General features: G+C 40.9%; 1 protein-coding gene across 10 annotated transcripts in view; it reads left to right on the top strand.

Annotated features, from left to right (window-relative positions):
- The window catches only part of EHBP1 (EH domain binding protein 1), a 334,374-nt gene that overhangs the window by 132,358 nt on the left and 178,531 nt on the right, over window positions 1-23,485 (top strand). For all 10 annotated transcript variants that reach the window (XM_019549195.1, XM_019549196.1, XM_019549194.1 and 7 more), the window contains exons 6-7: window positions 10,040-10,221; window positions 13,483-13,622. In XM_019549195.1, the coding sequence (XP_019404740.1) occupies window positions 10,040-10,221; window positions 13,483-13,622 (322 nt within the window). The remainder of the gene's footprint in view (window positions 1-10,039; window positions 10,222-13,482; window positions 13,623-23,485) is intronic.

Raw genomic sequence — 23,485 nt, 5'->3', positions numbered from 1 at the left:
GTTTAGAGGTTAGAACTGAATTAATGGCATAGGATTAACTTCCTTAGACATTATAAGAAATGGATAAATGTATATTTTGCCTTTTTTAAAGTATCCACAAATTTAGTGCTTGTGAGAAAGGTGCTAAATTGACAGAGCTAGAAATTTAAATCCTTTCTTTATACTCGCATCAGGTGATTCAGTAGTGCAAGCTTTTGCACACTATTCTGACAGCATACCTCAGACTTGACGTAAAGTGACTTCTGGAGGTGAGAATGTGATTGAGCCTTGATGTCATTCAAAACTTGCTTCCTGTATTGCAGTTGTCAGTAAGCTCAGCAGTGTCAGTTGTGATGATAACTTGTAGGGATATTTTGATGTGCTGGCTTACTCACTGGGAACTGGAGTAAGGTCACAAAACTGACTTTGCCCAAGTCACTCAATAATCCAAGGTTACCAACTTTAATAGTTATTAAATTCTCACCCGAGTTGGTTTTGTCCTGGTGATTAGTGACCCAATAGACTGTGCTTTTTATTAGCAAAAGTTAGTGGACATCCTGGGGAAACTGGGAATGAGTATTCTGAATTTTTTTTTTTAATAACCAAACTATGAATAGTTCAACAGGGAAGCCTTACTCTTAAGGTAGTAGTAGGGGAATGTGAGGAATGTATTTAACTCAGCATGCCTAGGATTGTGTTAAAGGGCACAGACAAAAGTGCAGCTTCCAGGTCTAGCACATAGTAGTTCATAGAAATTGCCATGAGTTAGACCGATCCTCCGGACCTAACAAATGTTAGCTGGGTGAGTAGAGGCTCAGCTTCAGTTTGAAGCCAATCCAAGGAGAGAGGCCATGTCTTTCTCTGGCTCTTCCCTTTGTCTCTTCTTCCCCAGGTTCTACCCCAACTCTTGCAGTTCCATTGCTGTGTTAAGTTGTTAACACAGTCAGGTGGTTGCTGCATATTTGCAAGAAGAGGGTTTGTGACCTCAGAACAGAAGTTCCCCAAACATCTGAGACAATTTAGAAAACTTTAAAACTTTAAAATTCATGACCAAACTGTTTTAACCAGTTTTAACCCAGGAAACAGGAGAAAATAAAGGAGTTGGGTGGATTTAAAAAGAGACATTCTCCCTAATGGTAGGACAGACAGGGGTTATGAGCTGAGTCATTGTAGACTCCAGAGATTGGGGGTGTCCCAGGTAAAAATAAGCCTACCTTTGCCTTTATGTACATACAAACTATTCATTGTTTAACCATCCATTTTCTCTCTGGATGGGAGGGTGGAGGCAGGTCCTTCTGGGGTTTTCTTAGCCCCACTGGAGTGGGGAGAGTGGGTAGATTGGAGCCCCCTCCCCTCCCCCCCAAGGTGAGGGGTTCCAATCCACCTACCCCCCACTCCAGCGGGGCTGAAAAACCCCGCAAAGGGACCTCCTTGCCCTGCCTTCTCTCCCCCTCCCATCCAGAGACAGCATCTCAGCTGGGCTGTGCAGACAGAAATTAATGTGAATCTTCATACAAATAAGGGTTAATTTGTCGCACGATTGGAGGTCTGTGCAGCTGTGTTTTTCTGTTTGGGCACAGCTTTAAAGTGCTTTCAAGGGGCCGATCGCGCAACAAATGTCATTTCTGTCTGCAGCCTTGCCTTTTGATAGTTCCTTACTTTTTCAGCAAAGCAGAAGCTATACAGTGTATAAACAGCCCTTCGAAATTTTTAAAAGCTTAAGTTCTCCTAAGCATATGGCACTTCAAAGGGAATCTTTTTTTCAGATTATTTTTATTTTGTTTTGTTTAATTAGAGTTTGGCTCTTCTTCCCTTCAGATTTCTAATGCTGCTGTTTGTAATTATTTGGGAAGTGGTTTCTAAGTGCATTGCTTTTTTTCTATATTTTTTCTATTGCTAAAAGAGCAATGCAATGGCTAGCATAATTCAAGGGATTTATAGCACACTTTCTACATCATCTTATTTATCAGATATTGCATATTTCTGAATATATACCGATGTACTGTACTAGAGTTTAAGAATAACTTAAGGTAAAGTGAAAGTGCCAGTTAGTCTTGGTTATTTCAAATCTCTTCAGATAGTCATTACAAGGCCCTGAATTTCCACAAATCTCACAGTTATTTTTGTGTGTGTGTAATTTATTGCATTTTCTAAAGTAGAGCTATACAACTTCTAAACAGCTGAGGCTGCGTGCCATGCAGGCCACAGTAGGGCAAGAGGCCCCCAAGCTGCAACCATAGGGAGGCCCCCCCCCGCCACCGCCTCATTTTGCACCATGCACCTACAAGGGCATCTTCCCTGCCACTGCTGTACAGGGTGCCCATCCCCCACTGCACTATACACATCCCCACCGTTGTAGCACGCGGTTGTGATTTCCATCCCTTCCACCCATGTGGCCCTGAACTCACCCTCAGCTCTGTGCACTGCCCTGCCCTGTGATGGCAGGAAGCAGCAGCTGGAGGATGAAGGGGGAGATCAGAGACTCCAGCTGCTGTTGTAACTGGAGCAATGGGGGGAGCAGCGGGCAGGTGAGTGCCCAGGGGCTGCAACTTAACCCCATCATTTGGACAGTCCTGTTCTAAAGGATCTGTTATGTTTCTCCAAGGCATTAACAAATAAATGACTCCAGCCATAAGTGTGGGAAAGAATGCTACCAGACTGCCAGGCACAGAATATATTATAAACTTAAAGTAAGACTATATATACATCAGCATTAGCAGATTCAACAGAAAGTAATTTAAGATTCTCACATGGAGATTCAACACATTTGCATATCTCATAGCCTCTAGCCTAAGTGTTCTTGAACCTTACCTTGATCAGCAGTTGATTTTGTGAACCATGTTCTTTCCTGTTTGTGATAACATAGACAGCTTCTTTCTTATGATTACAAAACTGGCTTTCCCAATAATTCATGAAACATCCCGTAGCAATGCCAGCACCTGCTTACATGGAAAAGTAATACAGAAATATTACAAATATTTTTGCATCTCTAACACCTGGATTTGCCTGTTTCTTTTCTGTCTGTACGGAGACAGTTAGCCTGAATCATCTGCCTTCCAGCTGTTTATCCAGGCACTTCCACATTTCACTCCTTTACAATGATGATTTTGACATCTATAGATGTAAGTTAAGAAGCTTTTCCAAATTTACTACCTTTTCTCAGGACACCAGTGGTCTGTAGCCCCAGTACGAGAACTGCATGTTTTGTATCTTGTTATACGGCATAAGAAAAATAAATGAGTAAATAGAAGTCCTCATCACATTTATAGTATTTTAATTCCTGTTATTTACACCTTATATATGGTCTTGATTTTATAGAACTGTGCTGTGAGGGGTAGTCTTTCTCATATTTATCATTGTTTTTTAATAATGGAGAGACATAATAACTTAAGATGTCAGCATCATTATTTTTAAAGGGACATCATGCTTTATTAAGTCTTTTATTTTAGTAGTACAGCAGTTTTTGTAGTATGGGCTCAATTCTGTCTATACAGGGTACATGTACAATTTACTGATGTTTTGAAAAACATTGATCCCTGGAAAAAAATTAATTAATTAAACTTCCTGGTTTATCTTCTATAAAATGCCATGTCCTACTGTGAAACAAATCTATGTTTTGACAGATTAACCCATGTTTATATCACATGTAGTAGCTTTAGATAGTCTTTTTATTTAGAACCATTCATCTTGACATGTTGATGCTGTTACCTGTCTTCATCTTACTTGTGTTCTTCTGTCTTGATGCATCTCTTTACTGATTCAAGGATTGTTTTTTTTCTCCCATGAAAGAAATGTTCCTTCTTTCCCTACTTCCAGTGTTAGGGTGACTGCTATGGTAATTCATTACTTTTCAGGCTGAGTTGAATTTTAGGATGGTGTATCCTTGTGTGGTATATTTGATCACTGTAGAAGATTGTGATACAAATTCAATTTAAGAAAAGTAGATGATGTGCTAGTATTGAAAATATAATCCAGGGGGGTTACATTTGAAAATTCTGTGGCAAGATCAGTGACTAGAGATCTAGAAAATTCTAGAGATCTAGAAATTCTGTGGAAGATCAGAAACTAAAGATCTAGACAGCTGTTTCTGGAAGGAGGATAAACAGCTAAGCAGGACCTGTTTCTCTCCATTCCACTCACTTGCTCACAGGGGATAAAAGGTCAGAGTATAACCAGGGTACATAATCGGTATATTTTTTTCTTCTCTCAAAGTGCACATACATGTTAATAGATCCCAAATGCACACAAACCTATACTACTGTCTTCCGAAGCAGAGTATGGCTTCTTTAATATGCATAGTGTGCATGATGCCTGTCTGACTTTTACCAGAACTTGAAAAATCTGTGCGTTTTCTTGAGTGGGAAGGAGGACTAGAGTACATACAAACACCCTCCCCACCACCACCTCCAAAACAATAAACAACTTTGAGTCAGATTTTGAAGGTGACTGCTTTTTGGGTTTTCTTCTGGGGGGCGGGGTGTTACCAACACACATTTGTGTTATAATGAATGTGAATCTGCAGACCCACTTATTTTACTATTATCTGGCAAGAAAATTACAAAATTAGGAGTTTGGGGTGAATATGCCACCTGGTATAGTCCTGCCACTCAAAAAAGGTCAGGAAACCTGAAAAGAACAGACTGCCAAGTGTATATCTGTTCCTTCCCAGCATTTGATGATTGCTCCTTGTTGGGAGAATCCCCAAGTGGCTGGCTAAACTGTCTTTACAGCTGGTTTCCATCATTTTACCAGTACTGAACAACCGAAGCAAAGATCTTCTTCAGCTTCACTTGACCAAGGACAACCCCTCTCTCTTATCATATATCTTATATATATATCATATATATAACATATATTTCTAGTCATGTTATCACGTAAAATACTGTCATTGTCATCACAAGGGGAAACAAGTCTCCTGCCACTATTTCACCATAAATGTCATCGAGCTGCACTTGTGCTCCACTGTTCCCAAGATGTGATGTAGCATGTAATGAGCTGAGGAGAGATAAAGAATCAGAATAATAGAAAATGAGGGTTGAAAGGGGCTTCAGGAGGTCATCTAGTCCGACCCTCTGCTCAAAGCAGGACCATCCCCACCTAATCATCCCAGGCAAGGCTTTGTCTAGCTGGGTCTTAAAAACCTCTAAGGATGGAGAGTCCACAACCTCTCTGGGTAATCTGTTCCTGTGCTTTAACACCCTCCTTGTGAAAGAGTTTTTTTCTAATATCTAACCTAAACTTCCCTTGCTGCAACTTGAGACCATTGCTCCTTGTTCTGTCATCTGTCACCACTGAACACAGTCCAGCTCCATCCTCTTTGGAACCACCCCTCAGGTAGTTAAAGTCTGCTATTAATTCCCCATTTAGTTTTGTCTTCTCCAAACTATATAAGTCTAGTTCCCTCAGCCTCTCCTCAGACGCCATGTGCCCCCAGCCCCCTCACCATTTTTGTTGCACTCCGCTGGATTCTCTCCAATTTTTCACTTCCTTTCTGTAGTGGGACCCCCAGAACTGGACACAATGAGTAAAGGAGGAATTCGTGTAAGTTACAGGCTAATTTATCATCTCCATTTCTTCCTCCATTCAGGGATGTTTACAGGGGGTAAAAACAGGCCATCAGATTTCTCTCAAGGCAGAACCTTTTATTCTGGGATCCTACAGACCCATTATCCCACTTCAAGTGTCTGCAAAATATTTTAGGGTGGAAACAGATGTTGCCTTTCATTGCCTTTGTGCTGCCATAACAGTTTTTCAGGTGGCACAAAGTAAAGCCAAATAGATATGCACACCCTTTGTCATGCCACAGTATAGTCACAACAAAAGGTAGTAATAATTTGTGCTGTTTTATTCAGACATGAGAGGCAGAAAAATTTTCCAGTGCTTTATTTTTCCATTGAAAATTTTTCATTTCTAAAAATTCATTGTTTCATAAAATTCATTAGTAACAGTGAATGGATGCTAACACACTATTAGGCAAGCTTGGCAGTTTCAAAGTTGTAATTAATGTTTTTCAGGTGATTATCCCAAGTAAGTATGAGAGAGAGTACATATATGTTTTATTGATTTGTAAACAGGGTAAATGCACTCACAGAATAATCCAAACCAAAAATCAAGTTATGAATTCACCTAATTGGCTGTGCAGGTCAAATCAAAACCAAAGGAATGCACCGCTAAGCTTGTTTCTAGTTGTCAGAACCTCTTGCTTCTGGAGAATCAGTCAGAAGCACAATTAATGAAGAAGATGCAGTGTGATGATAAGTTGCCCTTGCCCATAGACTCATTGGTAAAACCATCCTTTAATGAAAGAGAATGTGGTTCAAGTAGTTCAGAATCAGATTTGCCTCAATCTGATTCTGAAATGGAACTAATAAGTAGTAAGAGTGATTCGACAGATAGTGACAGTGAAACTGGAGGTGCCACAATGACGTCAGTGGAAGAGAGTTAAATTCTGTTGAAGTTGATCAGTGAACAACCATGGCATTTCATGCACAGTTCTTTGGGTGTGTTAAAATTAGTGTGTCAACCAGGGCTGTGCAAAACAGTTATGTTTCATTTCCGTTTTGGATTCAGCCATTTTGGAGGTACAGCAATTTGTTTTGGTGTTTTGGATCACTGTTCTGTTTTGATTTGGCCGAATCTGTTTTGGAGTTTTGATGCTGTATTGGCGCTGATTCAGAGATTCAGATCGGCTGGGGAGAGCTGCGGGTCCTCCAGGTGTGCCTACCTCTCTCCAGGCAGGGGGAGCTGTGGGAGAAGCCCCCGTGGCTGTCCTGCCTGGCCCCATCCCCAGCCCAGCCCCAGCCTCCCAGCACTTTAAAAAAAAAAAAAAAGGCCCTGCACTCACTAGCTGCAGCAGCAGAGATCTGGGCCTCTGAAGTCTTGTGGCAAAGCCCTCCACATGGTGGGGGGCAACAGGGAGTGTCCCCCCTGCCTGGCACCTGTATGGCAGTTGCCTCATGGCACGGGTGCAGCATGGGAGCTGGGGCTGCTGGGGCTGAGTGGTGCTGGGCTCTGGCTGAGTGCTGGAGTTGCCCCAACTCCCAGGCAGCACACTGTGCCCTACTGAGCTGCGCTGTACCCATGCAATGTGACAGCTGCCATGCAGGTGCCAGACAGGACGGGGGGGTGATCCCTGCTGACCCCTACTACCCTGTGCTGTGTGGTGGGGCTCTGCCACAAATCCCAGAGGCCCTGATTGCCACTGCTGCAGCTGGTGCTTTAAGCCCTGTACTCACTGGCTGCAGCAGCGGCTGTCAGCGCCTCTGGGCACTCATGGCAGAGCCTCCCCCATGCTGTGGGGGACAGTGGTAGCTATCGCTTTGTATGGAATGGATGTAGCATGGGTCGGCAGGGCACAGCACATGGTCTGGGAGCTGGGGTAGCACCCAATTAAGCAGATCAGCTTCATTTGATAACATATATTTCTAGTCTGAGATAAGTTTATCCTGAGAAAATTGGGGCTGATTTGAGTTCATTTTCATTCAAGTAAATGACTGCCCCATGCCTCTTTTGATGCAAGTAAATGCCTTGGACAGTCAGACTTGGGATAAACCTGACATCTGTTTTTATCTAGACTGAACCAGGAGGTTGATTTTCACTGACAGCCCAAGACATACCACGATATTTCAGTACATTGGGTATTTGGTATCTGGCTGACAATTCATTCAGAGGCCTATAACTAAGTTACCAGATTTTGTCCTATGTTCTGCTTGAGATCTTAGTTCTCCCAGGCTTTGGGATACAGATTTTCTCTAATCTGTTTCTTTTGGTGAAACAGAGTGGGGACCTGACAGCATATTTATTCTAATATAGCGTTTGAATTGTGTCCCTTAAAGTTAATAAAACTATCATTTTATTGTACATGTGTTTAATTAAAACTTCAGTATCAGGTTTGGAAGGCACAGAACTGGTAATAGCTTCCCCACATTAAATAGCTGCCCCCCTAAATAAAAATAAGTACCCTATGTTGTCACAAATAGAAAAAAAATTAGAACAGACCATGGTAAGGTATTTTAGGGTTGTCCTCGAGCAAGAAGCCATCCTAATTGACTGAAAAAGAAAACTGAGTACAAAATATGACAGATATTGCCTGATCATTACAGCCCACATACTTTAATGATTTCCTTTTGGTCTAACTGTAAATTAGCATAACTGTAAGGGAGCATAATTCAAGCTATTGTAAATTTTCTCTTCCTCCTTTTCTGATTGACATGCACCAGAACAAGTATATAGTTATTGCTATACCAATAATACGTTTGTACTTGTTCTTGCGTTACCTCCAGTGGCATTTTAGATACAATACAATAGCAGAAAGTTCACAACAGCTTTTTTCTCTAAAACCATTTGGAGATCTTTTTGAAAGGTTTAGTCGACTTCCCTTTATAAAAGCAAACAAACAAATAAAAAAATCATTTAAAATAAGCAGAGACTTTAAATGTAGCGCTGTAGAACAGGCTTTTAATAGAGCAACTTATCTTTGGTTTTATCTAGTTGCAGTGATGTAGTAAAGAAAAATAATTATTATGTAACGTAAATTATCGTTGTTGAGAAATAAATGATTTATTCACAATTACATAGAAAACAAAAACATTGTGCCAGTTCTCATGAATCACTTTCAGAACAGATGTTGCAGAAAATCTTGTATTCTATATAATGGGCTGTAGTATTTAATTATTCTAAAGGTACAGTACAATGACAGATTATTGTTGTTCATATCAGTGTAATAAATTGAAACTCCCTGATCATACTTTTCATTTTACACATTGTCAGAACCTTGGACCTTAATCTTGTTCTTTGATTGACAGTGGCGGCCAGGGAAAGAGCACTTGTATTGTTTGTGATAGTCGCATCTGTTCAACTTGATTCAGTTGAGAGTATTTGCATATTCTTAAGTATTTCTTCTGAGAGGGCCTAAATCCTTCTCAAGTGTTTGATGCATTTTTGAAATTCATTCATAGGGTATCTACATGCACTAATAGTTCTGTATTATATTGCTGTGCATAATCTGACAGATAAGGCTAGTTTTTTAAACAAGGTATTCTTTGGGGATGACATATTACATTCTGACTTATTCTACTGGGCAGAAATGTCAAGTACTTTGAAAAAGGATGCTTGAATGTTTTGATTGAATTACTATTCTTTATTCAACATAAATTGTCGACTGTAGTAAAATGTAGATTTATTATGGGAATCTTTTTCAGAAGAGTTAACAACAGGGCTTTTTTGTTTTGTTTTGTCACTAGGCATATATAATTATTTCTTTATTATTATGCTGAGGTTTGGGGACTAAACTGTTGTAGCTTCTTAGATGCATTTTTTATTAATGTGTATCTGTTTTCTAAATGTGAGCAACATCTTTGTATTGAAATAAAGATAAAGTCCGTCTTTTATTTTAATCTTTTTTTTCCTCAAAGGTTTTATTATTAGTTCTAGAACTTTAGAAATCTGAAACTCAGATTATATGGAAACAACATATGTCAGAAAGAAAATATCTCAGTGAACTATGTCATTTAAGTTCGATGCTTAAATTCTAGTCGATGCACCAAATAATACATATGTTACTGTTACTATACAGTACTTCAAGGTTTTTAAAGGCAATATAGAAATAGTAATTTTTACAACTCATTTATAGGATGGGTAAGCACCATCAGTCCAGTACTGAGCTATCGACCTGCAACTGGATTGATACAGTTAGATTTTTTTGCCCATGCAGAGTCCCATCAACTTTAGTGAATATATGAGTCTCCTGTATGGATCCCATATCTGGATCAAAGCCTTAGTTATTTAGAGTCTGATCCTCTGGGATCAGAAGAAAAGCTTTTATTCAGTGGGCTAAGCCTTTCCTCTAAGTTCACCCATAATAATTGAGCCAGGCTTAGAACTGAGTTTGTATCTCCAGATAATACTTCCCAGGCTGTATTGCCTCTCCTGTTGGAGAAAGAAAAAAAAAAAAGAACAATGTAGATCTATTCAGGATGTGGGTTTTTTGTTGTTGTTCTTTATGAAATTCCAATTTTTATATGTTACAACTCTTTCCTTTTTGCTTTCTGTTTACTTTCAGGAATCGCCTTCTGGACGTAGAAAAGCGCTTGCCACCAGCATTATCAACATGAAGCAATATGCAAGCCCCATGCCTACACAGACAGATGTCAAGTTAAAATTCAAGCCTTTGTCTAAGAAAGTGGTATCTGCCACCCTGCAGTTCTCTTTATCATGTATTTTCCTGAGGGAAGGAAAAGCCACGTAAGTTTTTCACCAGATAGGCTGCTTTGTGTTACCTTTCAAAGAACTCTGTGAGTAGAGAGCGCTCTAGTTGTATAGAATGGCAGGAGTTGAGAGTATCCTTCAGCATAGCAATCATTCTTGCCATACTTTTGTTTCTGAGTCTCAGTGAAAGTAGTTTCCTGTTCTGACTATGGTCTCCTGTTCACCAGAGACCCGAAATCAACTCCTAACTTTTAAATAGCTTGCATCAGCCTAAAAATATCCACAGCTTTGAAAGAGAGCAGAAGTTAGGGGAGGTTTGGAGTGAAACATCAGGGTTTACTCAAAAACATACCTAGAAGAAAGGTTGGGGGAGGCTAAGTAGAAGCACCCCTTTTCCACAAGAACCGAAAAGAGCCTAAGCCTGTTATTGCAGAGTTAGGATGAAAGGGGCAGAGGGATCACTCTTGGGTTGCTTGGGGTAGGGTTCAGTAAAACCACCTCACTTGCACGTTGATCTTCCCATTTCCTGTGTAGCATGACTGTCCTATTTATTTTACCTCAGCAAACCTCAGAGCAGAGAGGCTAGGGATTGGCTTTCCAAATGCTCTTCCCTTTATTTTTAAAGCATTTGAGGCACTATGCCTGCTTTTTTATTGAAGTGGGCAGAATGTTTGGCAAATTGGCTCATTTTCTGCCCCTTTCTTTTCCATATAGAATATGAGAATATGGGGCTGGCAGGATAAAGAGATGGTAGAACAGGTGGTTTTTCCATGTCTGCTGATTTTTTTTCTGGATATCAGTGTCTTGTGGACAGCTTTGACTGTCCAGAGGGTGACAGTTGATGCTTCCCACCCTTATACAGCATGTGCCCTGTCTCAGAACTGTTGATAAAAGGCATCCCAGACTTATTCATTTTGCTGTCTTGATTTTGGCATGATGAGTTTCTTAATTGATCATATGTTCTGCCATTTGCAATTGCACAGAAAATCTCCTTTCCCATTTGCTATCCTAGGCCATCGCTTTGGAGACCACAGTATGTGCTCATTTTTTTTAAAATAATATTAGAAATGTATGATTTTTTTATCTGTCATTTAAAGCAGCGTAGCAACTGGAAATGAGGAGGAGAAGTTAGCCCCATCTTTTTGTGGCTCATCAAGAGTCCATGCAGACGAAATCTCTGTCTTAGGCTATGTGATACTGCTGCTTTACGCCCTGACTCATGAAAAGTATATCTCTTTAGATTGGCACATAATTAAAGTTTCACTGAAAGTGATAGTATTCAAGAATATGCTTAATGTTATGTATAACTTAACAGCCAAAAACCAAAGTAGCATCAGCTTGTTTTTAAGGAAGTACTGTTTCAATTCATAAATAACCTTAAAAACAAGTGGAATATCTTCTCTTCTGAAAAAGAAATGAGAAAATTGTAGGTGTGGTCTAGTACACATTACAAAACTATGCACTTGACTAACATTGACTCATATCTCCTCTAGGCTATCATAATTTTATAAAGTTCAGAATCCCCTAATGTGCTCTCAATTTTCTTTTATGATTTTCAAGGGAAATAATTTAACTCATTATATTATAACAACAAAATCCTTATATTCGTGATCATTTTCTTTTGATTTAAAAAAGAGAAAAAACTTTTTAGCCTTATCAGAAAGTAATTACAGGACTTCAAATAGAATTACATGAGAGTTTTTTGCTTTTTTGTTGAATCTTTCTTATTGAATAAAACAATGGTATTCTACATGTGTTTACAGAATAATAAAATAAGAAAAATAAAAGTATTTCTTTAGGAGGCCTCCTCACTTCCAGAATACAGATGAATTGTTGCATTTGAGATCTAAAGGCCTGTTGCTTCCATCATCACTGTATACAGAAGAATAGTGAGTCTGCAATAAATAGGATTTGTATTCTGGCTGTGCTGATACAGCATTTAATTTGTTTGGTTCAAGAGTTGGCTTTAAATTATTGATTATCAAGGAAGTGGAAACAACAGTAGAGGATTTTCTGTATGTTTAACTTGATAGACTATCATCTTGGAACTTTCCCCCTCATTTTTGCTAGAAGATTCTAGGATTTATACCTGAATATGAGTTGCTAGTGTGCATATTTTATTGTGAGGGTTTCACAATAAGAGAGGGATCTTTGCAATTTCTTGATGGCTATTTATTGAATATTCTTATTCTTAATTATTGTTATTCATATCACAAGAGCACTTAGAAGCCTCTAGTAAGCTATTGGACCTCATTTCATTTAGTAGCATACAAACACGACAGAAAAGAAAATTCCTGTCCCAATGTTTACAATTTAAACAGGCATTAAACCCACTGAAACTATTCATGTGTGTTATGTAACTCTTGTATGTGTGTGCAGAATTTAAGCCTGGATTGTGCATATCTGTTAGTTCCTTATCGTGTACAATAGCTTTTAAAATAATTTTCATTATTGCTATGAAAGTGTCAGACATCAAATCCACCCATCCTGTTTTATCATGATCATCTTATAAAGTGAGAGAAAGGAAATTAATGATATTTTACTTCCCCATTTAAAAATATTAATTACTGTGAGCAAGAGGGTGACTAGACTTACAAAGTTACTATAAAATAGTATAACTAATCAATATAAAAACATTGAAAAGAGTTTTTAAAAAAGGGATGAGGCCATCCAGGCTTCAAGAATGACATCAAATGCTTAAAGACATGTTGGTTACTATGGAAATGCACTTAGAACATTCATTGCTTTAAATCTTTTGCCTACAGCCATGTTTTCAGCAAGCTTCAATTGTAATCAACACTTCAGTGGTACATGCATGCAGGGACAGATGTTGGCCCTTCAGATGGAGAACTTTTCCTAGCTAACGTACTAGTGGGTTTATGAAAGGAGTTCCTGTTTACCGAACAGTATCTTGGAGTTCAGAAGATGTGGTTACAGATCACACACGGTGCATAGAAGCAGGGGGCTGACCAAGTAGCCTCATCTTATCCAAAACAAGGAAATTACTGTTCTCTGTAACTTCTGCACTGATTAAAAAATTTAAAATGAAAGAGTTAAGCTAACACTTAATTTTTTAAAACATTTTCTAATGGGAAAACTTGTAATGTAGAAGTAATATTATGTACATGTAATTATATCTTATCCAAAGCCCATCTAGATTGACAGTTTAAACCAGGCTCTCTAATAAGGAAAAGGGATTTTTTTAATAGTATTTTTTTTAACAATAAAACAGTATCAAGCCTGGCATTAATGGATTTTTAAAATTACTTATTTGGTTTGTTGAAATTTATCATGTAGGGATGAAGACATGCAAAGCCTGGCTAGTTTGATGAGTATGAAGCAAGCTGACATTGGAAATTTAGATGATTTTGAGGAAGACAATGAAGAAGATGAAGAGAACAGAGTGAATCAAGAGGAAAAGGCAGCAAAAATTACAGGTTGGTCTTGTCACAAAGGGAGATATATAAATTATTTTGTTACCCTTCACTGGCTAGAGAGCAGTGCTGCCGTATATTTTTGCAGCCAGTTTGAAATGTTCTGATGAAGGGGGAGGCCACCTGTCTGCACAAAGCTGAAGTGCACTGAATAGAAAGCACTGTAGGATTCAGAGTGCATCAAATACAGATCTGTCCATATCTGGGCTGAATAGCTAAGAGTGAATGGTCCAACTTCATCAAGAGTCAAGCAGAGGTAACTTCAGGTGAGCCCCTGTTTTCCCACTGGACAAGTGCAAAAGGGTGAAAGAGTGGTACTCACATTTCCCAAAATGAAATCAGTAACCTGTCCAAGGACTGATCAGATAGTGAGCCATTTATTTTTAGATTCTATAATTAAATGTCTGTCAAACTGTGTTCACACCCCAAAAGATTTAATGCATGTAGGAGGGCTTCCATTGTCAGTGCAAATCAGATCAGCATATGATAAAACCTTGGCTGGGATGATATAGTTGTGGATGGTCCTGCGTTGAGCACGATTGGACTAGATGACCTCCTGAGGTCCCTTCCAACTGTCCTTTTCTATGATTCTGTGAAGATGTTAAATTGTTAACGCAGGTGGTTTTTAGGCTTTTCAGGCTTTGTAGTTCAGCTGGAATGTCTAATGACTGAAAAAAATCAATGAGAGGGAGAAAGCTTCCACTCTTATACCAATCTTTCCTCCTATCAAGGTACCCTTTTAAATCTAAATAACAGAATGCTTCTGTCTGTAATAAGACTGGTGGGGGAGAGGGTTGGAGGAGAAATACCAGACAGAACTGAGATCATCTTCTAATACTAAATCTGATGTTAGATTTGTATGGAGTTGAATGAGTTGGGGGTATAATGTGACAGATTAGTGAAATGGAACACTGAGTTGTGAAGGACTATTCCTAAACGTTCATAATGAGTTTGGGGTGGGAACAAGACTAGAAGATCCACTTTTAGTCTACTCTGGGACTGAAGTGGGTCACAACAAAGCAGTTATGATTGACTTGTCCCTTGAACTGTGAAATATTGCAAATGTTTTTGTCCTATACAACTTTTATCTTCAGTTAAAGACTTTCTAATATTCAGAGTCCCCAGAAGGCCAAACCCTTGCTATGATTGACCAGGTCTCCATCTCTGCTGGAACTATGGAACTTATGAAGTCCAGAATAAAATATGTAGAATATAGAGACAGCATTCTTGATCATGGTGTGGAAGAAGGCTGGATTGGTCTCTTCCGGGATGTGCTGCAAGCTCTTTGTCTCCCACAATGCTTTTGCACTATATTTGCAAAGATTTAAGTACTTATGCAAAACAATGAAATGATCAAATCAAAATAAAGAACAAAAACTAAAACCCACAAGCCTCAAGCAAAATACCCAATAATCAGGAAAGGGAAAGGAGCAGAAGCCTATTATAAATCTTCTGTAAAGATTTCCTTTACAAAGGAAAGGCCTAGATAATACTGTGACAGCTACTATAGCTGTTACTATAAAAAAACTAGTATATGAAGAACAGATTCTGGTCTTTAGCTCCATCATTTGGAGGGCAACTTTTCCAATAGGCCAAACAAGGAATCCTTTGTATAGGGAATCTCCCATCACCATAGAGCTTATATAATTAAGCTTATACTATTTACTTTCCTGCATTTCTAAATGCCAGAGTCATCTACTTTAGACAGAACTTTAGAACAGCAAGTAGAAGGAAGAAATGGTCAGTACCTTTGAGCAAAGAGTTTTCAACATCCAGTTGCTACTCAGACTGTTTTTCTGGTGTTGTTTTACTAACAACACTGGATGAGTTTGGGGTTTTTCTTTGTTGTTGTAAATGTCATACTCTGTGACCCTCGGGTAGGAAGCCTGAAAGGAAAGGGTCACTCAGAGACTGTTTTGTCCGTACAGCTACGGAATTATTCCCTTAGCCTAAAATTCCCTGTTTTAGCGAGGCAAGAAAAGATGAGTGAATGCACATGGTTGGCCAGAGGCAATGAAACAGCATAATACAAGGACAGTAAGAAATCAGAAAAAAAATAAATGTTAATGATTTGTTCTAGCATCCATTTAAGTCAGTATAAAGACTCCTACTGACTTTTTTGAGGGTTGTTTTGTGTTCTAGTGGTGCTATAGTAATTTAGTGAAAGGAGAAATTAAGAACTAACTGGGGAGACCAGTGTAGACTTACAGGAAAAATGATGGAGTTGGATCAAATAAACACCAGTTTTGAAAAAGTTTTAAAGTCTTTAGGTTTGGAATATTGTTGTATCCATAAAGGTCCAGGGGAAATATGAGAAGCAAGGGTTTTTTGATGACATTTTTTCGATAATGTAGAAACCCTATGCCCCTGACTGTCTTGCTAATGCTAGAACCTTGACTCAACAAGGCCTCAGCTTTTCGAAGGCCTCTTTTCCCCTTGACCCTTTTTCTCCTTAGTTTAATGAGCTTCTAACCATGTTCACCACTTCCGTCTCCTTTTTTGGAAGAGAGTACCAGGTTGGGTTGTCAATCTGTACCAAGCAAAGAGTTTCAAGGCCCTTGCAGAAAACACTTATGACAGTATAGGATCATAGGAAAGTAGGGCTGGAAGGGACTGCACAATAAGTCAAGTAACACATCTTCCAGGAAGAATTGAAGGAGGTTCAATAGTAAGGGGATGATGGTACACATACCAACATAGTGAAATAGATGTACCTGCAGAGGCATCTATATGGTGAGTGGAATTGGTTTTCTTCTGTGATCATTGGAATCTGATTGGTTCCTCTAGTTATTCAGTGTATAACAAAGGTATAAAAGATGCAACTTTTCTATTGCACTTTAGACTCATATCCCTGTACACTTCCTCTCTGCCAGACAGTGTCATCAGCTAGCCCATACTGTGCAGTAACTATTAACCAGTTGACTTACACCGACTTGGGTGTAAAATTGATACCTCCATGATGCAGGTATCAAATTTATGCCTGATTAGTTACTGCTCAGTAACACATGTATGGACGCCTTACTGTGCAGTAACACTGTGTGTGTGGACTGACTTGGGACTAACTTTAGCCCTAAGTCAGACCACACACAGAATTAGTGAGCTTTAACACCTGCACATGTAGACACTGGCCTGTTTCCACTTAATGTGCAGTAAATTTAATGCAACGTAAATGCACATTTAGATGCACCCACTGTATAGTTGGGAGAAATGTTAGACTAGCCTTTGAGCACAAAATGCCCTTTCTCAGGACACTTTGACTTCCTCAAGTCTTCCTGGTCTCTCACTTAAAAGTTGTAGAAACAGATGAAGAAATATAGAAAACAGGTGGATGGGATGGCAAAGTGTTATAAAAATAATTATCATTTACAAAGAATTGCATATACAGAAGCACTTAAAAGCTAATTGAGAAAGTGATATAATCCCTTTTGAATATCTGTTTCCCCCCTACATTTTCTTATGCATTGCGTGCTTAGAATGCTGAGAGAGATGCTGAGAGACAGGAACTACTGCATCTTCTCACTGACTCATTGCTCTTAGGCAAGTCACTTAACGTCTGTGCACCTGTTTTCCCAGCTGTAAAATGGGGATAATAACACTTAACTACCTTACGGGGTGTTGGAGGATTAATTAGTTAGTGCTTTGAAAAAGGCTTTAAAAAAGTAAAGTACCATATTGTACACGTAGTAAATATTAAGTTTTATAATCTTGCTTTTAACTCAAGACCTAATCATTCTGATAGCTGTTGGTTTTTTTATGGCCTGGAGATTAAAAGATTCCTCTTTTCATGAGTTTAGATGTGCAGTGTGCTCTTAGGTTTCTGTTAAAAGCTGTTCCTTCTTCATAGCTGTAGCATATTTGGGCAAAGTTCAGTGATAAAAGTCTACAGTAAATAAATCATTTCATCAAAGTAACCTGGTGAAGAGAGTAGTAGATGGTATATAAAGTGATCTAAGGTTCTATTCCCAGTTCTTTCCTGTCTTCCTGTGCAATTTGGGGCCAGTCATGTACCTTTGTTTCAACTGTAAAGTGAATCTTGACAGCCATTTGGATCTGCCAATGGAGAGCACTTCATGGAAGTTGAATATAATCATAGAAGTTATCATGGATTTGACCTTTATCAAGATGGAAAAATGTGTTCCATTCTATTATTATTTTTTAATAACTTCCCCCCAAAACCCATTAGTCTTAAATATCTCACACTTGGTCATAACTTGATTTCTTTTTTTTTTAAATGTGAAAAAATTCCACTTAATCTTTCTATATTATGTGAACATGAAAATAGTATACATCTATGTTTTTAATAGAAGCAATTAATTAAACAGTTTAGTTACTACATCATTTAAAGAGACTGACTTAAAAATGGCACAATTGTCTTGCATTTGGTCTTTTACATGGGCAGTTCCTTTGGTAAGTTTCAAGATATTTGGTTCACAAGTAACAAAATTAAGCCAGCAGTGCATGTTTTATTATTTCTCTTAATGTTTTTGAATAGTAACGTGGACCCTAGTGCTATAGTTGGTGGTAAATTGTCTACTACTTCTGTTCAGAACACTAAAGATTTGATTTGGTCCCCACATGATATCAGCTGTACCGATTTAGTAGTTTAATAAGCAGGGTGCAGATTGTGTGGTACCATCACATATAACACACATTTTTCTCCACTTAAAAAGAAACTAGAAGCTTTACTAATATGCAAGGGGCCCATGGCTGTATTATTCAGTTTAAGATTGAAGCAAAAAACAAATAACTTTATTGGAATATGTATTACTTTGCCATGTCATATATTATGTAAAAAAACCTCACAACCAACTCAGTTAAAAAAAAAAATCAAAAGATGTTGTTTCGTTAGTTCTATGGTCATTAGAATTAAATGTACATCTTTTTTAGATTCATAAAACAAAATCTAGTTTTCTTAAGCGTCTCGATTTTGTATCCATTATTTCAATGGAAGTTATTTCTACAACTGAGTTAATGCTTGTATGAGTTAACATTTCGACACCTGAGTTAACATTTTTAGCTAGTTAAAAGCAGGCTGCAGGGCTGTGAAATAGGAGCTGCATTACCAGAGCAGCTACCAGATAACAACTGTAGAAGAAAGGCTTGCTTGATTATTGGAACATTAAGACCATTAAAAGGGAGCCAGGGTCATTAACACCTATGGAATGAAGAATTCAGAAGGAACTAGGTAGATTACAATGAGCCATGAAGTCAAGTAATTCAATCACTGCTGCCTGAATAGAAATTCTGCTGCCAGTGTCAGGCACTTAATGTTAAACTTTGGATGGTGTAGGAATCAGAGGGGTGCAACTCAACAACTACACTTCCTGGATCTACCCCTAGTAGTCTACTCACCTAATGTCACTTAACAGTTTGAAATGCTGTGTGTTGCTCTGGAGAGCCACATGTTGTAATGCTATTCAGAAATCTCATCATCCAAGCTTCTTGCCAGCTGCTAAACTAGGTTCCTTCAGTCAGGGTTTTTGATATTCTGTCTACTTTTTAGTTGCAGCTAGCTGTAAGGAAAAGTCCCACTGATTTTAAGCTCTGTATTTAATTTGTTATTCTCAAACAATGTTGGATTTTTAGTTGAATTTTCACATTTTGAATTAAGAATGTGAAAATCTCATCAATATCCATACCCCATTTTAATAACAGGGTCTTGGATTTTGTTTGACCTACCATTCAATAAGGTGAACTTTCCTTTTCATTGAAGTAAAGAAATACATGGGGCATTCAAAACACCTTTTGAAAAATGGCTACTATGGTTTTGAGATTTCAGTGGGTTCTGTGCAGTTTATTCTTTGCAAATCTGAAGGATTTTCTTTTATTCGAATTTAGGAAGAAGGCAGTTAGAAATGCTGAACTGATTGATTATAATTTTACTATATTTAAATTCTATAGCATGGAAAATGTGCAGGCAATTTATATGTCTAAGATATGCTATATCAGTGTGGGCCAGTCTTTTTGGCAGACATGCCATACATTAGGCTTGTGGCCTTCCTGAGTGCCACTCTGATCCCCTTCCTCTACCCAGTCTGCTGAGAACTGCTTTCTGCTGTCTGCCCAATATCCTCCTCTACTTTCTACTCCCTGCCCTGTGCACACTGCCTAATGTCCTGCTCTGCATTCTTCTTCTTGCTCTATTGACTCTTCTGCTGCCTCTCCCTTCCCTAATCTGCCAAATGGCACACACAGAGTTTGCTTATACCACTACCTCTTGCTGTAGGTTGACCACCCTTGTTTTATGCGAATCCTATTGCCTTCTTTAGAACTAACTATACGGTATTCCTCCTGCTTGGAAATCTTTGGTATATTTATATGGAGTAGGTACATCTTTGCTAAACATCTAAAATAGTTTGAGATTCTGTGCTGGGTCCTTCCTCCTACTAGCTAGGGACAGACATTCAAAAAGCTGGAGCCTGAATTGATTCAATCTTTGCAGTTTAGTCTAACCTACATAGATTGAACTTATTTCCATAAAGGAAAACTCCTATCCCATGGCCCCTTCTACCCACTGGACAGCGGCATCCAGGACAGCACCAGCCCCCGCAGTAGTGCGTACAGCACAGGCTCACCTCCTCAGCCCCAGGCCCTATTAACTTGTGTCCCCCTTGCAAGGGGGCAAGGACACTGAGGGGACAGCAGCCCCTGTCATGGTGTCCTGAGGAGTGCAAGCCTCTTCCTCGTGAGGGCAGGGCTGCACTGCAGGCAGGAGCCGGGTGAGCAGAGCTGGCACAGCCTGGGGAGGATGAGCAGCATCGGAGCTAGGGAGGTCTTGGGGGGCTACTGCCACCCCAAAATTCAACTTAGCCCACATAGCCACCCCTCTGAGCCCTGCTGCCACCACCGCTGCCCATCTGGTGCAGGCTGCAGCCACTCTACCCCCATTCCAGCCCACATTGTAGTAGCCTCTGCCAGCCCTGGCCACAGCCTCTGCTGCTCACACCCAGACAGGCAGATGACCCTGGCTGGGGTCCCCCATAGGGAGAGGGGACAGAAGAGGGAATAAACCCCCTCCCTGCCCTCTTCCCCTCAGGGGGCCATGCTGGCCTACATCTGGCTCAGAGTGGTGACTACGGGGGCCAAGCCAAATTTTGGGGTGGCTATAGCCCCACAAGTCCCTCCTAGGGCTGCCACCACTTATCCACACAGTATGCAGCAGCACAGCCCTCCCACCAGGAAGAGGCTTGTGCTCCCCAGGACACCATAACAGGAGCTGTTGCCCTGTCAGGGTCCCTCCCTCCTTGCCACTCCAACAGCTGGGGTAGGGGTGTGGCCAGAGGCCAGCTGGCATGGCCCCCTGAGGCAAAAGGGGCAGGGAGGGGGTTTATTCTGCCACTCACCGTGCACAGGGGCATAGTTAAGTAAGCAGTGTCACTGGGGCATATGGTAAAGTAAGCACTATCGCTGCTATGGGGGACTGGTTAGTAAGCACTATCGCTGCTCTGGCTGACTGAGAAGCAGGTAGGGGATTCAGGCACAGCAGCATCTGCCTGGCTTCCCCCCACCCCTCACCATTTGCTGTTCAAGCAGGGATCCCCCTCTCCCTCCCTCTCCCACAGCACAGACCCCCAGCCACATGGAGCCTAGTTGGCATGTAGTCACGCCTCCCCCGAGCTAGCTGAAGCTGAGCAGTGTCTGTGTGTGTCTCCAATTTCACTGGGACAAAGGCAAACAGAACAGTGTCCACTTAGGACTTTCTAAAGTTAATCAACAGGTCAGCTAGTAATGTCCCTCCATTCCTTCCTTGGATAAAGCTGTTTAAGGAGGGCTTGAACTAATGAGAGAGGCTTTGTTTTTTTGATGGGCTAATAAACTTTGTGTTATCAGCTGCCTGCTGGCTCCTTTGTTTGTCAGGTTTGTAGACAGTATGAAGAAGCAGAGAGAGGGAGATTGAAAAGCTCAGTATCATCAACAGATGCATACAGTCCACACAAGCAGTCCTCTCTCCCCTCACCCTTTGCCTCAGAGTGCTAGGGGTAGCAAAGCCTGGCAAGTGCTGCTACCCCCTCCCTCTCCAGGCACACTCCAGCTGGGGCCTGTGCAGGCAGGGTGGGGGCTTAAACCCCTCTGTAATCATAGCATCCTGCCAGAGCCAGCCATGCCTCCCCTCAGCCCAGCATTGTGGAAGAGAAGTGGGGGGCTCGCTGTAGCGTCCCTCAGTTTCTAGCCTGCGCCACTGCAGGCATGTGGCTGCAATTCCAGAATCAAAACAAAATGTCTATCCACTTGCAAATCAGTTCAAGCTCTGCAGGTTAGATTACGTGCAAAGATTGAATCAATTAATAGAATTATAGGTCTGGAAGGGACCCCGAAGGATTGTCGGGTCCAGCCCCCTGCATGAGCAGGAAAGACATCTGGCATCAGACAACCCCAGCCAAAATTCAGGGTTGGGCTTTTTGAACATCTGTTCCTAGCCTTTGAAACTGGGTTATGTGCATGGAACTTCTGTTCTATTACAGGTTTAAACCAGTTTCTGCTCACTTAAACCAGTTTATGTGAAATTTCTGTCCCTAGTCCCTTTGATTCCTTTACACAGCTCACCAGAATATGGTACAGGACATCTGTTTATTGAAAATATGTTACCATGCTGAACTAACAAACCAGTGGCCAGCTGCCTGCACAGCCCCTTAGGGTTAAGATTTAACTGGATTGCAGGTGATAAGCAGCCTTGAAGGAGGAGGAAGCAAGCAGTGGCAGATAAAAGGGAGGATCCCTTTTCTTGCAAGTGGTCTCTGTAACATACTGGTCTAGAGGTTTCTACACCTTACTGCCTACCCAGAGGAAGGTGGGAGCTGATTAGCCCTACACTCCTCCCATATCTGTTGTTTTAAGTATATACCTAGATCTTTTGAAGTCTTTTGAACACTCTTTTGGACAGGAGAACCCTGTCCTTTCCTCCTTGCCTCCCTGTGGGATGCTCTGACAGATCTGGCCTGTCAGTTGATTATATCTGGCCCAGGGTGCTCCACATGGGGCCGAGCCCCACCCACTCCTGCCTAGGGTATCCTGTGCCATGCTACTGCCCACACCCATCCCACGCTCGCTACTGGCACCACCCCAGCCCGACCCAAATCACACAGATTTCTGGTGGGGCTGCTTCTGCTTGCTTCTGCCACAGCAAGAACAGTCCCTGTGGGATGCTGGCCAGGGCCATCAGCAGGCACAGGGCAGATATGTGTGGGACCATGGTATGGGCTGCCCTGGGCAGGAGTGAGTGGACATGGGGCTTCTCCATGTGAAGCACCATGGGGGCAGTCATGGGCCAGACTGGGATAAGGGGCAGAACGTACGTGCACCGCACTGCCTGGGCAAGCTTTTCTGCACATGCTTTGTGCCCCCCCTTCTGCTACCCCTGGCCAGCTACTAGGACCTAGTGGGAAGGCCCCCATATGCCCCCCCACAATCACCCATCCCCCACATACACTCCAAACCGCCCCAGCACATATACCCCTCAACCTCCTCCCATACAATATACAAAAGTAAGCCTTTATGTGAGCTATTATAGATTCATAGATGTAGGGTCGGAAGGGACCTTGTAGATCTTCTAGTCTGACCCCCTGCCCTGGGCAGGAGAGAAAACTGGGCTCAAATGACCCCACCAGGTAAACATTAAGCTTCCTCTTAAAGACCCCCAGGGTAGGAGCTATCACCACTTCCCTTGGAAGTTGGTTCCAGATCCTAGCCACCCTGACTGTGAAGTAGCGCCTCCTAATGTCTAGCCTGAATCTACTCTCTAGCAACATATGGCCATTATTCCTTGTTACTCTGGGAGGCGCTCGGGGGAACAAGGTCTCTCCCAAACCCCGCTGGTCCCCCCTAGTAAGTTTATAGACAGCCACCAGGTCCCCCCTCAGCCTTCTCTT

The sequence above is a fragment of the Crocodylus porosus genome, unplaced genomic scaffold, assembly GCF_001723895.1.
Source record: "Crocodylus porosus isolate Cpor-Errol unplaced genomic scaffold, CroPor_comp1, whole genome shotgun sequence".
Taxonomy (NCBI): Eukaryota; Metazoa; Chordata; order Crocodylia; family Crocodylidae; genus Crocodylus; species Crocodylus porosus.
The sequence above is the reverse complement of the archived record's forward strand: the minus strand, read 5'-3'. Positions and strand labels throughout refer to the sequence as shown.